Source organism: Bolinopsis microptera, chromosome 13 (assembly GCF_026151205.1).
Source record: "Bolinopsis microptera isolate Bmic1 chromosome 13, MBARI_Bmic_1.0, whole genome shotgun sequence".
Classification (NCBI taxonomy): domain Eukaryota; kingdom Metazoa; phylum Ctenophora; class Tentaculata; order Lobata; family Bolinopsidae; genus Bolinopsis; species Bolinopsis microptera.
The window spans coordinates 2,265,692-2,282,814 of NC_087084.1; the positions used below are offsets into that span (position 1 = coordinate 2,265,692).

The 17,123-nt window shown below is 35.6% G+C and overlaps 1 protein-coding gene across 1 annotated transcript; it reads left to right on the plus strand.

The window, feature by feature from the left end:
* Positions 1 to 3,368: 3,368 nt before the first annotated feature.
* On the plus strand, positions 3,369 to 12,990 carry LOC134825113 (uncharacterized). Its single transcript, XM_063837252.1, has 12 exons — positions 3,369 to 3,513; positions 4,720 to 4,866; positions 5,496 to 5,636; positions 7,332 to 7,461; positions 7,826 to 7,955; positions 8,277 to 8,374; positions 8,673 to 8,795; positions 9,203 to 9,357; positions 10,605 to 10,798; positions 10,964 to 11,579; positions 11,750 to 12,029; positions 12,218 to 12,990. The coding sequence occupies exons 1-11, from the start codon at positions 3,472 to 3,474 to the stop codon at positions 11,942 to 11,944; spliced, it is 1,971 nt and encodes a 656-aa protein (XP_063693322.1). The 5' UTR covers positions 3,369 to 3,471; the 3' UTR covers positions 11,945 to 12,029; positions 12,218 to 12,990.
* Positions 12,991 to 17,123: the final 4,133 nt, after the last annotated feature.

The following is a 17,123-nucleotide window of genomic DNA, read 5'->3' on the forward strand; positions in this document are numbered from 1 at the left end:
AATAATGACTGCTTTCAACAATACTAAAACAAATGTTGAACTTGAAATGCAAATGTTGTTAAATTTTAGCTTCACAATGTGATAACAAATATATATTTCGGTATATGGATACCGAAACATTATTTTTGTATCATATTGTGAGTACCTAAAATTGAACACAACTGGTTTTAACGTATTGCAGTTCTGGGTTATCGGGTTGATTTTTAAGACACTGATAAGCTAAAACCGTTGGCAAATGCCCCCCGTCGGGCAAATCACGTTACAAATTTGCTCAGCAATTTCAAAATAAAGGTATTTTCTAAACTTATTTATTAGTAAATTTAAGAAACGGTTATCAAAAACCAAACAAAAGACAGGTAAAATGAACCCTACAATTATTGAACCCGTTTCTAACGGAACCAGTATTTAGTTGGTTAATCATAAGTATAAAGGTACGTTAAAATACGGAATGTGCCCATGACTTACTGTTGCTCTGTTGCATGTTCGTGCTCAGCTCATTTCATAGATAAGACATTAGACACAGTGAGATAAAGTGGACTTCTAATTAATCTTTACATATAACATTGAAAAACGCCGTGGGTTTGAAACTAAAAGATCAGGTTTCCATATGATGATAAGACAAATCATGTTCATTGGCAGTTTCAATCGAATTTGGCTTCAGATGATTACAATAATTGGAGCATGCACGTAATCGATTGTCGTGTAATTTCATGACTCTTAATTCAATCTCGTATCATGGTTTAGGAGTTTACGACATGAGGTAGGTAAGATTCACTGAAAGATAAAATCTGAAGCTGGAAAAGTGCCAAAAATGTTTCAAAATTCTGCCAAATTTTATCAAATTTATGCCAAGCAAAACAATAAAAATGAAGATTATTTCTTCGCAATGTCTAGTAGTTTTCTTAGAATTTCTTTCTATTCTTTTAATCTAATCGTCTTTTTATCTGCTGTCGCAATTGTTCATGAGTACATATAAAACTAGACAGATAAAAGTACGATAATGTATTTATGTACTGCACACGTACTGCTACAGAATTGATAAGAATAATAAGGCTCACGATAATTTTAGAATTTTGTCATGTAATAAACTTTTGTACGCACACATTTTGCATAAGTTTAGTTATTTAACTGAAAGATATTGAAAATGTTTGAAATTGAAATTTTTAAATGGCCAATCTTACAAAAAGGAACATATAAAAGTACAAATACATAAAATACAAACATTTTTCATTACCAACCGAACAAGATAGAAATGTTTAGCGCTTGCGTGTCACTTTGAGAGTGCGACTTTAATTAGCATACAAATTTTCCAATTATTTCCAACCCAACTTTAATTGGACATACCGTTACCGACAGCACATCAGTTACTATTATTCCCAAAATTACTTGTTTACTTATTTTTCTTTCTCATCATCGGACAAGAAAATAAGAAAAACATGGTTGTACGGCTAAAAATGAACATTAAGCACCAACCAAGTACAGTACAGCAATTCTGTTTGGATTAATTTTAGTTTTTAATTATTATGTCAATTGTGTCGTTATATTAGGATTTTAAACGTTATAGTTTATTCCAACTTCGTCATAATTTAAAAAATGATAAATTTAAACAATATACACATAATATAGCAATGACCCTATATAAAAAATTTTTAAAAATGGTACAATTTTTAAAAACTGAGGTAAAAATAAAACCCTTTGAAATAATATATAACAAATTCACATCACAACAAAAAGTAGTTTAGGCCCCCATCCAACAAGCACTCCATGACCTTTTAGGGTTTAGGAGTGTTGATCAGGTTAAGGTCCAAATCACTTATTGCCGTGGGTGGAAGAGTTCTGGTACCTCTGACCTCTGTACCCCTTACTGGGCGGCGCTCAGCCTGTCATTTCGCCGAATCTTTATGTTTATGAACATATAATAATAGCCTGGGGTCCCCTGCAGGTAACTGTACCCCCTGATAGAGATTATACAGGTTCTGGTTTAATTGGCAAATTTTCCAATTATTTCCAACCCAACTTTAATTGGACATACCGTTACCGACAGCACATCAGTTACTATTATTCCCAAAATTACATGTTTACTTATTTTTTTCACAGCTTTCTCACCATCGGACAAGAAAAGAAAAAAGACATGGTTGTACGGCTAAAAATGAACATTAAGCACCAACCAAGTGCAGTACTGAGTACAGCAATTCTGTTTGGATTAATTTTAGTTTTTAATTATTATGTCAATTGTGTCGTTATAATAGGATTTTAAACGTTATAGTTTATTCCAAGTTCGTCATAAATCTAAATTTCAATCAATGGGATCAAATGAGGTGGAGTAAAATTAGCACCAAAACTTGGAAATTCAAATAAATTTTACATAAATATAATTGTAATATAACATTGATGTAAAATTTATTCGAATTTCGAAATAATATGACAATGTTTTAGCATAATTAATTGTCCAAGTTTTAGTGATAATTTTATTCCATCTCATTAGATCCCGTAGTCCCGTTGATTTAAATTTAGCATTATGACGAAGTTGGAATAAACTAACGTTTAAACCCCTAACGTCACACCTTTTCTTGAATTTATAACGTCACACATTTCTTATTGTTTTCTGTCGACCCTGCCTATCAATGGTTACATCACTCATACATAATTCCTTTAACATTTCCTTAAAGTTCATTGTCCAATTATTTCTGTGAACTTTATCTAACCACTCCGTCTAAGAGAGACGTTAGAAATAGACGTGACCTGAAAAACATACCCAATAATCACACGTAATATTTTGATAGCAGCCGTACCAATTTCTACACGTTTCCAGAATCGTCCCCCAAATAAGGTCACATCAATTCTGTCATATCACAGGTAACGTGTAATATCACAACAAATCTTGTTTCCCCTGCAGTATCTGGTTCAGGGGACAGTGCCAGGGTGCAGCCCTTCTTGTAAGCAGATCATTTCCCTCTTGTAGTGTTTTAACTGGAGCTCAGGATCGCAATTGTAAGCTGGACCCATTTATCATCAATAGACTCTTTGTCTAGGTCTCACTATACATTGCAACTCATGGTTTTTGCCACGGCAACACTAGTCATCAATAAGAATATACGAGAATTATAAAATATTTATTGTAATACAATTTAACCGGGGAGCTCATACAGGAAACTATAATCTAATAGGTATGTTGCCAGGGGAAACGTCTCCCACCATCCGACATAACAGAGTGGTATCACGAGGTCTAAACCTAGCACCTGTTGAAATAATGAGATGTGCAACATACCTGAAGTGATGGTGACAAATTACCAGGGATTTGATTTGTGAAAGTGGAGAGGTGCAGGTGCCAGTTCGTGTATATATGTGGGGAGGCAACTAGGGAGCATACCCAATTGAACAATTTTAATCGGTATTTGTGGTATTTTATGATTGCGATTGCCAGGTTGTAGTCGCATTTTTTCGTTCGGGCAGTATTGTTTTGTCATCGTTATGTTTGCGCGCTTAATGAAGTTACAAATCATAGTTTTACTGGTAAGAATATCGCTGATCTTGGTTTAGGCCATCCGCCATATAATATTATTTAGGTCATGATAATATTTCAATATTTCATCACAAAGGTTTCTATCGAAAACTAAATGGTCAATTTTTTTTGAAAACGTAGAATTTTGATTTTCGAATCGAGGCCGAATAGTTGTTCATCACTGATGACCTTCCTCAAATGGCAACAATCGGCTACCGACTAGTTCCAAATGTTTGTAACTTAAGCCCGATCTCAAGGCTCGAATATTAGAATATTAGAATGCTAAATTATTAGCACGTACAACAAGATTACATCTACGATATTGTCTTCCGAATTGATAAGATAATTATGTACTAAAATTGATCCAAATTTAAATATAATCAATATGCGTTTTCGGTTTTACCATAACCAGTTCTATTTATTTGACCATTATATTCACCATACCACTCGTTTAATTTCAGATAAAGTTAACAATATCGGAGTACTTCTCAGATTAACCACTCGTTTGTTTTCAGATAAAGTTTACAATATCGGAGTACTTCTCAGATCAACCACTCGTTTGTTTTCAGATAAAGTTAACAATATCGGAGTACTTTTCAGATTAACCACTCGTTCGTTTTCAGATAAAGTTAACAATATCGGCGTACTTCTCAGATCAACCACTCGTTCGTTTTCAGATAAAGTTAACAATATCGAAGTTCTTCTCAGATCAACCACTCGTTTGTTTTCAGATAAAGTTAACAATATCGGAGTACTTCTCAAATAAACCACTCGTTTGTTTTCAGATAAAGTTTACAATATCGGAGTACTTCTCAGATTTACCATTCGTTTGTTTTCAGATAAAGTTAACAATATCGGAGTACTTCTCAGATTTACCATTCGTTTGTTTTCAGATAAAGTTAACAATATCGGAGTACTTCTCGGATCAACCACTCGTTTGTTTTCAGATAAAGTTAACAATATCGGAGTACTTCTCAGATCAACCACTCGTTTGTTTTCAGATAAAGTTAACAATATCGGAGTTCTTCTCAGATCAACCACTCGTTTGTTTTCAGATAAAGTTAACAATATCGGAGTACTTCTCAGATCAACCACTCGTTTGTTTTCAAATAAAGTTTACAATATCGGAGTACTTCTCAGATCAACCACTCGTTCGTTTTCAGATAAAGTTAACAATATCGGAGTACTTCTCAGATCAACCACTCGTTTGTTTTCAGATAAAGTTAACAATATCGGAGTACTTCTCGGATGGAGAACATAGCTTTCTGGAACTTTCTGATCAGTGGGAGTACCTGTCAAAGTTTGCTTACTCTAAAAATGGAAATATTGAATTAGTTTGCAAATTTAACCGTCCCGATTCTGATGTGAGTATTTGATATTTTGTTTGCAAAGACACATAAACTGTGATTATATCTCGTAATTCAGTAATCTAGCTTCCAATGAGGTTCCTCAAATGTACCCAAATGAATTTCAACATTCATATCAGAACATTGTTAAGAAGAATCGGAACAAAAGTTGAAATTTAAAAATCCAATTGAAATATTTGGTCTTGTATTACGTAGACACTAGACATGACTATAGTTTTAGTACTCAATTCAGTTAGTCCATCGATATCACTCCTGATCAAATCCAAAAACTGCTGATGGGAAACAATAAACTAATAAACAAACATACTCTTTTCAGGACAAAGTTGATAAAGTGCTGATGGGAAACAATAAACTAATAAACAAACATACTCTTTTCAGGACAAAGTTGTTAAAGTGCTGATGGGAAACAATAAACTAATAAACAAACATACTCTTTTCAGGACAAAGTTGTTAAAGTGCTGATGGGAAACAATAAACTAATAAACAAACATACTCTTTTCAGGACAAAGTTGTTAAAGTGCTGATGGGAAACAATAAACTAATAAACAAACATACTCTTTTCAGGACAAAGTTGTTAAAGTGCTGATGGGAAACAATAAACTAATAAACAAACATACTCTTTTCAGGACAAAGTTGTTAAAGTGGGGTTTTATCAGATGCCAGTAGAATCGTGGGAGAGTGACGTTAGATCTAAAAAGAGCTGTGAAGAGAGATTAAGCTTAGCTACATTTACTTTGGAGCTTGTGGTGGAGGAGGACAGAGAGACAGTGAGTATCACCCTTTAAATCACTCCGCAAATCACACTGTTAGAGAGAGAGAGAGAGAGAGAGAGAGAGAGAGAGAGAGAGAGAGAGAGAGAGAGAGAGAGAGAGAGAGAGAGAGAGAGAGAGAGAGAGAGAGAGAGAGAGAGAGAGAGAGAGAGAGAGAGAGAGAGAGATAGAGAGAGAGAGAGAGAGAGAGAGAGAGACAGCTTGAGTATCACCCTTTAAATCACTCCGCAAATCACACTGTTAGAGAGAGAGAGAGAGAGAGAGAGAGAGAGAGAGAGAGAGAGAGAGAGAGAGAGAGAGAGAGAGAGAGAGAGAGAGAGAGAGAGAGAGAGAGAGAGAGAGAGAGAGAGAGAGAGAGAGAGAGAGAGAGAGAGAGAGAGAGAGAGAGAGAGACAGCTTGAGTATCACCCTTTAAATCACTCCGCAAATCACACTGTTAGAGAGAGAGACAGAGAGAGAGAGAGAGACAGTGAGTATCACCCTTTAAATCACTCCGCAAATCACACTGTTAATCACTCTTTACAGTCTTCATAATTTGTAAATCACCCTGTAAATCACCATATCTTCAGGGACATCTTTTAAATCACCCGCTACTCGATATTCTTCTCGCATACTTTCTTTCGGTTATAATGCTATTCTATCACATCATGGTAACAAATGGGATCCTGCCAAGATAGCTATCATGCTGCAAATACCACGTGATCAGTGAGCCACAGTTTATTGTGTTCAAGATATGGCTCCATTACCAGGTTGTTTCAATTACCAGGTTGTTTCAGTTACCAGGTTGTTTCAGCTTTTCGGTAACCAGGGCACACTGTAACTCGATAACGTGGCCACTGTTGGTCCAAAATAAATTTAGATCATTTATTATTGCATCTATTTCTGTAATCTGTAGTCGCCATGAGATTAAGGATTCAAAAATGATTGAATTATTTCCGCACAAACAATGTGACCTAGAAGAAGTATCCTATAAAGTTCCATCAATAAAAATATTTATGAAGGAGCAATGGATGCGATTCGAGGGTAGTTTGTCCAAAAATAAATCCAAAAGATTCATTACAGCATCTATTTCTGTAGTCGCAATGAGATTTAGGATTCAAAAGTGATTTAATTATTTCCGCACAAACAATGTGACCTAGAAGTAGTATCCTATAAAGTTCCATCAATAAAAAATTTATGAAGGAGCAGTGGATGCGATTTGAGGGTTGCAGTTATGGTCAGATCGAGGAAGTTGTACGTTCGGTAAGATAAGAAAAACTATGGTATATTGTAGATGATGTACCTGAGATGGTGTTAACTTACTATTTTAGTATTTTAACGGGCTGAAGTCACAATTAGGGTGCCAGCTGGTACATATCATTGTCACTTTCCAGGGTCGATTGTGGACCAGACTTCAGAAACTCAAACGATTAAGCGACCTACATAATATTTGTATAATAATTCAGATTGTGTCTATTTTCCTCGACTATGACGTCATGTTAAAACTACTAGCATAGCATTGACGCACTTTGCAGCTATTTTGTTGAATTATTCCAATCGGTCGGTTAGCAACCGTTTGCCGATTAAATGAATGATTTTTTCAAATTATGATGGAAGTATCATCATTGGAAATCATAATTTTATAACGTGACGAATTAGATTTTTAACGTATTTTAATCACATTAAACATTATTTAATCCCCCTTTTTCCCAGGAGAAGGAGAGGAAGTGTTTCTTCTTCTACGACGATATTGTATGCAAGATAACAAAAGATATTAACGGTAACAAAGAACCCTGGGTATTTGTAGCTATATTGTACTGCGATAACGACATTACTGATTTAGGTGAGCAGTCACGGAAATTTTCGTTATTCAAACACAAGGAAATCTTAATTTTATACCGACATGGTGATCCTAAGATTAATATGGCATCTAACATTTTTGGCTAAGTCTTGCAGTGGGCTATACATTGGTCAGGACTCAGGCTATACTATATCTTTCTTCGCGGACAGCGATATCTAGTATCTACCGCTAACCACCAAATGTTTATCTGACATGCTAACACGTCATGTTACTTTTATAGGACTAACGATGTAGAACAAATACGAATATTTCATCCGAATTATGATGTTTTACTGCCTATCCAACATATTACATAATTATTATTACATAATTATTACAAGAAACTAATGATACACCCCTTACCCAGAACTTGAGTGGAAGATGCATAGCACTAACGGAAAGTCTTTTCTGGTCAAGGAGGCTCCAGTCACTGACATGGGACTTTACCAAGCTTATCTTGCTTTCACTATCATATCTGCTTTGTTGATCGTGTTTTGGTGAGTGGGTTGTGTTTTACCAATTTTATTTAATATAACATTAATATCATGTTCAATCACTACAAAGCTAATGAATAATTGTTAAAACGCCTATCCAAGAATTATTCATTGAAACCATTAAATTAACCTGCAAGAGGTAAACTGTAATTATCTTATTCACTTGTTTACGTCTTCAGTTTACAAATCAGTGAAACACAAACATACTACAGACCCCCTCAAAGTCCTTTTCAACGTTACTGCCAGGTTACATAGCACTCAAATTATTTGTTATATAGTAGTGTTGAAAGTATTAAAACTTTATTAAACCTTACTCTCATTCAGGGTTATCTACTACAAGAAGATCAAGTTAAACATGAAAGTAGCAGTTCCTTACAAGATAGCCCTGTTCATTTCCTTCGTGGGATTTGCCATGATAACAGGTAGATGACAAAGAAACAGATAGTATTTATACTTCTAATTTGTGCAATCCTCACAGATCCACAATTTCCAAATGGTTGCTATTGTTCAGACATTCAGACACATATCCGACTTTAACTTTCGGCTTTATTCACATCATAATGATCTGTCAAACTAAAGAATAAATAAAATAAGCCATGTTCAGATTGAATGTAAGTCAATATCAATGTAAGTAAATATTTCTGCAAGTAAATGTTTTTGTAAGTAATCGTAAGTAAATGTTTCTGTAAATAATAAATAAACGTAAGCAAATGTCTACAGGTTTCTATGGTAGATTACACAGTACTGGGTACCGGAATGACAGTCTCTTTAACGCTGGGTTCATATTCTGTATGATAGCTTACACTCTCATAGTCCAGTCCTCACTTACTGCTGTTTGGTCAGGTGGGTTTGTTTGTTCGTGAGTTTGTTTGTGTGTTTGTTCGTGTGTTTGTTCGTGTGTTTGTTCGTGTGTTTGTTCGTGAGTTTGTTCGCGGTTTTTTTGTGTGTGTTTGTTCGCGTGTTTTTCACGTGTTTGTTTGTATTTTTGTTCGTGTGTTTGTTCGTGTGTTTGTTTGTTTGTTTGTTTGTTCGTGTTTGTGTTCTAGTGTTAATTTTATCTTATCACAATCGATTTTTTGTTTTCTGTGAATTCCTCGTTCTAACAACTTCTAGCTTAAGAACTAATTTCCTTTTTATTTACCTCAAAGATAAATATCCATCGATGGGTTTTCTAACTAAAACATAACCTTCTGCTCCAGGCAGTATCATAACGATGGGTTTCCTAACTAAAACATAACCTTTTGCTCCAGGCAGTATCATAACGATCCATCTACCTCGGTGGAAGACGGTTATGACGTTTGTTGTGCCCATTGTATTCGTGGTTGCCATGCTGACAGTCTTTACTCTGCAGTACCTTGATGTGGAACAACGAGATGTTTACCCTTTCGAACAACGCTCAGATAGGGTCAGTTTTAATTGTATTTGCCTGGGTTATTTTTGTAAGTTAATTAGTTACATGAGGATCAGGGACAAAAGGAAATCGCGATTTTTCCCGTTATTTGCGACAAATTTTATGTATAGTTTAATATACCGCGAAATTTAATTCGCGGTATCGCGACTTTTGGCCAAAATAACCGCGAAATCCTTTTGTCCCTGATGAGGATCAATAAAGACTTGATGGATTAGCAGGCGTCGGCGATATTTCATCGTAACATTACAGTTACAATGGTATTGATAACCAATTATACTCGAACAGATTATTGAGCGGCCGTTTTAATGATCGCATATTAAATTAATTCTGAAAGAATCAATGTACCAATTACTAAATAATTATTTTAAAGTTTTAGTTAGTAGTTTTTATTAAGAGAAAGTGCATTTAACTAATAATTAATCATATGTACCTCCACCAAAATGTTCAGGACTTGAATATTACATCCGCCATTAATCTAATAATAATGATAAAAATTATAAAAATCATAAAAATTATAAAAATTATCTGTTTACGATGATCAGCAAATTACGAGGCAAATTAATTTAAGTTCATTTGCATTCAGAACAAAATACAAACTGCTTAAATGGTCAATAAAAATAATACTGCGGTCATCAAATGCATTCACATATTATATTATTATGTTATTGTTTATATAGTCTCAGGATTTCCCCAGTAAAATGCTTCCTTAGAGTATAAAATATGTAGTTAAAACTAATATTAGTTTCACTTTTACTTACTCCGATTGTTTAGCTCATTTGCAGCAATTCAACCCTCAAAGGAGACATAAGAATGTATTACAAATTAAATTAGTCTGCACAATTTAATTGTCAGGTGGCTCACTCGATCAAATCTAGCTAATAGAATAGCTATGGTCTCTAATATCGATTAATATTTCCAAATTTTTCATGATGAAACTTAATTCAATATTCTACTCACGAAATTATGTCTGCTTCAATCAAAGAATAAAACTGCATGTAGACATGCTGTAAGATCTAAGGTTCATGTGATTGCGGCTTTGGTGGTCACACACTTAAAGTTTCTCCAACTTGAAAACATGGTTAGATAAATTAACGGGAGTACTCAGTACAATTGTAACTTCCTAACTTATTCCTACAGCTGTAAAAGTATCGTATCAAAAAAACAAAAAGTTGTTATTCTTAACCGATCTAAAATTTAAGAACTGTTTATTATTTATATTTTGATCTAGATTTATTTTTCAGTATCTGATATGGATCGTTCTGGGCTTCTCCCTGATAATCTGGCTATTATACACAGTCCCCATAGTGGCCACTGCCTCAAGTAAAGCAGATAAGATAGTGTATCTCCGGATATTATACATGATCTTATCAACATACCTGTTCGCCGTCGGGGGATGTCCCCTTATTGCCAACTTCAACTTGCAGACGGAGAAAAGGTTTCATTTTATGCTTCGCTTTCTAAAATTTATTTTTGTTTAGATAAAATAAAATTAAGCTGGTTCTAGCTAATTCAGTTTAAAATTTTGAGTTTACATCTCACATCATGAAAAGTCAGGTTAGAACAAATCCTTCCGTCACTAAACTAGCTCCTAAACTTTCAGAAAGTTGTTTGTCCTAGTTTGTTTTGGAACCGCTCATCTCCTCAACTTCTTCTTTCTCTTCCTCTGCATCAAAGATAACCACACCCTCACCTCACTCCGACACTTCTGGTGGACTATTCTACACGATTATATCTGCTGCAAATTTAAACTGTGTCCCTGTCTCGGCTGTGGGAAGGATGACTCAGAAAGTGGGAAGTATCGTGGAACCAGAAATGAGAGTGGTTCGTCACCTGGTGACATGTACGGTGGGAGAAGTGGGAATAGGGGAGGAGGAGGCTGTTTTGGGTGTTGTTTGAATATATGTCCCTGTTTCTCAGGCTGTCCCTGCTGTAAAGGTGACGACCAGGGGGCTGGAAACATATACTCAAGTCAGACGGATCTCAAGAAAATATTAGTTCAGAGCAAAAATGTCGACGATTTTGATCTGAAAATAATGGATATGGAGGACGATCAAGCAAAAAAGAATAAAACCTCACAGAACACTACCCCAGAGAAGGAACCTATCGTTATCATAAACAATGTTTCAAAAGAATTCGACACTCCGGCCACCACTGTAAAACAACCTACTGTTGAGATTATAGACGGCTTCAGTGATGATGAGCAGGGTCCAGATCAGGTTATTTATTTTTCAGATTTAACTATTCGCCCACCTTGCTCACTTTATACTTCTATAGACCACAAAAAGTCACTCTTAAGCCTTAGCTTAGATATGGACAGATATTTTGATATATCGTTATAAATCTAACTTGACCTTTAATCTGTATAATAAACGATCCTTTTCTGCAGTTTCAGCATGATGCGAACTATAAAGTCCTTCCCTGGCTCTATCACGACAAACCGACCCAGGAGCTTACCCCAAAACGACGATTCTCCAACGCTATCATCAACACAGTCAAGATGAATATAACAGAGCACGGATATAAGGGTGGGGCTGCTAACCATTGGAGTAAAGGGAGCCACAAACCCGTTTGCAACGTCTGAAAATAAACCGATTGTGTTGTACACAAGGCCAGATAGCAACCAAACGAGTGTAAATGGGAAACCAGCCATTTTCAACCCGCCGAAGGTAATCGTTTTATTGTTTTGTACTTATTGAGTTAGGATAATATTAATAGAAAGTTTTTAATAAATTTAGTTACTATTCAGCTGCGTTCTCTCGTGGATGTCATGGTAATTTCGGAATTGAAAAATAAATTTTAGTGAAGCTAAAAATCTAATACAATTTGTAACAAATTATGATACAACTGTTCGCAGACACAAATAAGTGTTCCAGACCAGTCTCACTCCCATCAGACCAGTCCCGTCTTGGCTCGCTCTTTCGCGGGTAGTAGTCGGGGAGACTTTTCTCCTCGACAATTCCACACAGCCAGCTCTTTCCGGAGAAGCACGGACCCTCCTGAACTTGATGAAGCTGAACTTGATACTTTCAACATCGAGGAGTACAATTCCTCAAAGATGCGAGAGACCAAAGTGAAGACAAATACAATGATGTACCGACGCGAGAGGCAAAAGCAAAACTTGAACAATGTTCCCACTCCGCTGCTACTGCAACGGGTCCCAGATGGTACAATTAAAAGTGATTCCGGCTTGGATCAAGTTATTTCTAAGACCAAGGTTGTGAAAACGTTTGAGAAGCCCAAGGTTGAGCTAAAAGTGGAGCGATCAAAGAGTGATCTGTGGAAATTGTTGGCAAAAAAGTATAATGGGAAACCGATCGAGCAAACAAGTAGTGCAAGCAGATCAGTTAAATCGAGAAAAACTCTTCGGACAGTTGGCACGCCAAATACTATGGGCAGTAAAAGTCGAAAATGATCGTGATAATTGATTTATTTGGACTTGTTTGATATAAATAAAAAATAATTTGATTGGCCTGCTATAGTTGTTAAATTTTAGTTTTAGAAAGAAAGTTGTACAAATGTTTCTGTAAAAACAATCGCTCCCAAAGGGACATGTTTGTTTATGAAGGAGTACTGAGCGTCGAATTATGATGGATATGATATTTGATGATATCTTAGACGATTGATTGTAATTTCTTGTCTTTTTCGTATTTGATAAAAATGGACAACTATGTTTCAAGAAAGATTAAAAAGAAGCTCAAGAACTTAAAAACTAACAAAAATAGTTCTGATGACCGAGTATACAGATTTGACGAATCACCGCTCCAAGTCGAACAATCCCCGTCCTTGATACAAATGTTATGGAAGAAAAAAAAGAAACCAAAATATCATAAGCCCAAGGCTGATGCCGATGGTGTAACCATGATAGTTCATCAAGCCAGCAATGCTTTATCTTCAACATCGACATCATACCAATTCTCAGATGAAATTAAAACCCAGGATGAAACTGTCGAAAAGGTGAACAGGAACTCATTCTTTAGAAATGGTTGGGTTACTAACTTAGAAGAAAATAAACGGTTGGTAACAGAAGGGACCATAACGACTGTATACGGATCAACTCAACGCGAGCCCAAAATATTAAAAAACATAATATTAAACGAACACGCCGTCAGCGAGAACTCTAAAAAATCGGATATGAAATCTCTTATCAGAGATTACCCTACGAGTCGATCGAGAAAATATCCGATGAATGATGTCCCCTTTGACGATGTCATGAAGATTGGATACATATCCCAATGATGCATGATGCAGATGTGTTAAATTAATCATACATCCGGATCCCGATGGCACTGTCGCGGCATGTGGGTATCCGGATGTGTGACCAAATTGGTCATAAATTATATGACATTTTCTTTCATGACTGATATTGATAACTCTGGACGTCGCTTAAGTCTGGTAATTCGAATTCTTATAACTAGACTTTATAAGGAATTTTGGTGCGTATTGTTTTTCCTTGGGTAATAACATTATATGTTTCTTCATCTATTGTGCTGATTTTTTCCATATGATGTTGTTTGTAATTGTATTGATTATAATTTTCATTCATATACTTCTATAATTTTTTATCAAACTACAGGCCAGGAGGTATCATAAAAATTACTGATGTAACGAGCTCATTGCACAGTTGGACTCCGACTCGTGTAAATTGTAATCAATAAATTGATGTCTAACTCAAGCTGGGTCATCTGGTCATTATTTCACCTTGTATTGATGAACAAGTCAGAGTTCAGACATATTAAAACACTCAGTTCCGGAAAATAGATTGATATCCGGCCGTTTCCAATCGGGCAGCCAAAACCTCAGACCGGTCTGTTCGCGGTTCCTATATCTAATTAATCAGTTTTTAGTGTTATTTTTCGTCATTTTCCCATGAAAGCTTGATCTAGATTGGGTGAAAAAAGGCGCAACTATCTGGCAGCGGGCAGCCACTGACCGGCTAACCCCATTTTCAAGCCACTTAGATCATCAACAAATTCCCTCACTATTTGGGGGCTCGAAATATTCTTTTTCCGATGTACAATTTCCTCGTAGCATTTGTCTATTTATTCTTTGAACTCCGTGCATTTGCAGTCACTATATCACCTCTAATTGGTTATCACGTCCGAGTAAAAACAGAACTATCCTACGGCTACAGCTAAAAGGTTATGCTGTGGAGACAACCTTTTAGCGCCTGTTCTTTGGGTACTACTATAATACTACTACTAGTCATGCGCATGCTCTAGTGGCAAGGAGAACTAGTAGTTCAACTAATGCCCTAGATAAATAAATCCAACATTTCGCCTGGTAAAATAATCGGATTGAGCTCGCAGTTATTTTTACATATTTAACATATTTTTGTAGGTTTAAGTTTAACTTTATAAATATAACCTACTAGGACGCGCGTCGAGTTGGAATCGTCGACGGTCCTAATATTCGAAACAAATATTTTACGAGTATCACCCGTTAAACATATTTAACATATTTGATACAAAGAAAACTCCATTTATAAAGGACGTGGGGAGAGTTAGGACTCCTCCAACTACATTAAATCAATTCCTTCTGTAACGTCCTCAATAAATGTAATATGTTTGTAGTGTTGTAATTAGTTTAAAACTGAATATTTAACATATTTATTATATACTTATACCATTGTAGATGGTAGAGGGAGCAATATTAAATATGTATCTTAAATTGAGCTCATGGGTTCAGTTAATACATATGTTTTTAACATATTCCATGAATATTAATAATAGAGTATATAGAGAGCAATGCCAATATTCAATAAGCCGTCACGGCTAGAGCGATTATACGTGTGACCGTATGGTTTGCTATCGTCCAGCGACCTTCAGACAAACCTGACAGAATCTTATTTTTCTCAAACATTTGGAACGGAGCTATCGTACTGAACAGTTTCACTTTCAGATCCTTTTTATTAAGGGAGTCCGCAATTTTGATTTATCCAGAATTAAAAGAAAATTATTATTTTCACTTTATACAATTACATGTAGAATGTAGATGCTAATTCTTTTTCTGATCGTGTCATTTAATTCAATCAACACTAATTTCATTATGACGTGATAATTCCAGTTTATCTATTTCCACAAGCAGTAAAGAACAATAAATCAATAACGTTTTGTTGTGCTGCTAGTGCTATGTCTATTCTCTATGCCATTACCATATTAACCAATGTTAATTAGTCATAGTGAATTGAACTTCCTTGTCAAAATAGCACTCCTCCAATTGGGATTTAAGGGCCAGATCACAGATAATATTAATACCGACTTTTGTTTTTTGGTCTGATTAAGTCATAAATCCAGGGATAAACGCCATGTCAGCCGGTTGATATGATTTAGTTTTACTTGAGTTCATTAAATTACAATTACATTTTGAATCAAAATACTAATAAACTCAAGTTAATCAACATTTTTGATTAACTTGAGTTTATTAGTATTGCATCAATGGGAAAAGCTTGCATTTCATTCTCGGTGTCGTTTGAGAACGGTAATTTCTACCCTGCAATTCTAAAACCTTTCCGTATTTCCCTTTCCAGTCTTTAAGTCTTTAAATATGATTAAAAGTTAGTTGTTTAATTGGTATCAAACATTAACATGTTGAAATATAATGCCGCCGCGCCGAACAACGCTTACATTACTGGGCAGTGGGCGGTGGTCAGCCTGGCATTACGTCGCATCTCCAACCATTACCAATTGTGTTTATAATGTAAATGAGCATTATTATTTATTGGCCTGGGGTAACGCGTGCAACCTCCCATTAGGTTGAATCCATTCGTGAGTCGCGTGACATAATGAAATCAATATTATACTGAACTTTGAGAATTTGCATTGACTTCAATATTCTGTTCGGAGAAATATTCTGTTCTGAGAAATCTGTTGCAGAATTCTTTATCAGAAACGTATAATGTTTGAAAACAAATACCCATTTTGCTGATCTATCGACATGGCTCCCTCACGGGAAACAAAGGAATGCATGCGGAGGGAAGGGCGTCTGTATAAGGTCACTGGTCAGCCGAAAGGTTCATTGTAACACTATAACATTAAAGTATGATATCGTGTCCAATACGATCAGTCCGGGTACAATTGATTGCCTTGACGTAATTCAAATTGTCATGATCCATCACCCAGTACGCTCTAACGTTCCACGTCTATAAATTCTATTTTCTCCCTACATGTGATACCGTCACGTGTGTGTTCCTAGCATGTGTGTTACTGGCACTCCTGTTTCACTACTATAATATATACCTCGAACGTACAAGTAGAATATATATACTGCTTGACCATGACTGGTGAGGCACCTGCGTCCTGCATGATGGCTTTATCCTTGTCCTTTTAGTGGCGTACAGTTTTGTGGGGGTTGAAGACAAGACTAAAATATTTCTTGAAATATAGCCTCGTTGAGTTTGAATTTGATACAACAACTATCAAAATTATATAAATAATAACATGACAGTTGGTGTCATAATCGCTAGTTAGCGCTAGCTATAATAGACAAAGTGATAAAAGGATGATTAATATACTGATAACGCTCTTCATTCAGCGATAGTTAGCGCTTAGTGCATACCATCGCGTTTAGACTATCGAAAAAAACAACCATAATGTGTCCCTCGTGCATTGATGTCTCGCTCGATACATTTTGTGATTTTGTGCCCCTCGATAAATTTCAGTATTTGAAATGACTTCAATACCCAATCTCATGGTTTGATTAATTTCTTCGCTTGATTTGATTGATTTTATCATTTATATTTTATTACTTAGTATCGTCGTCTC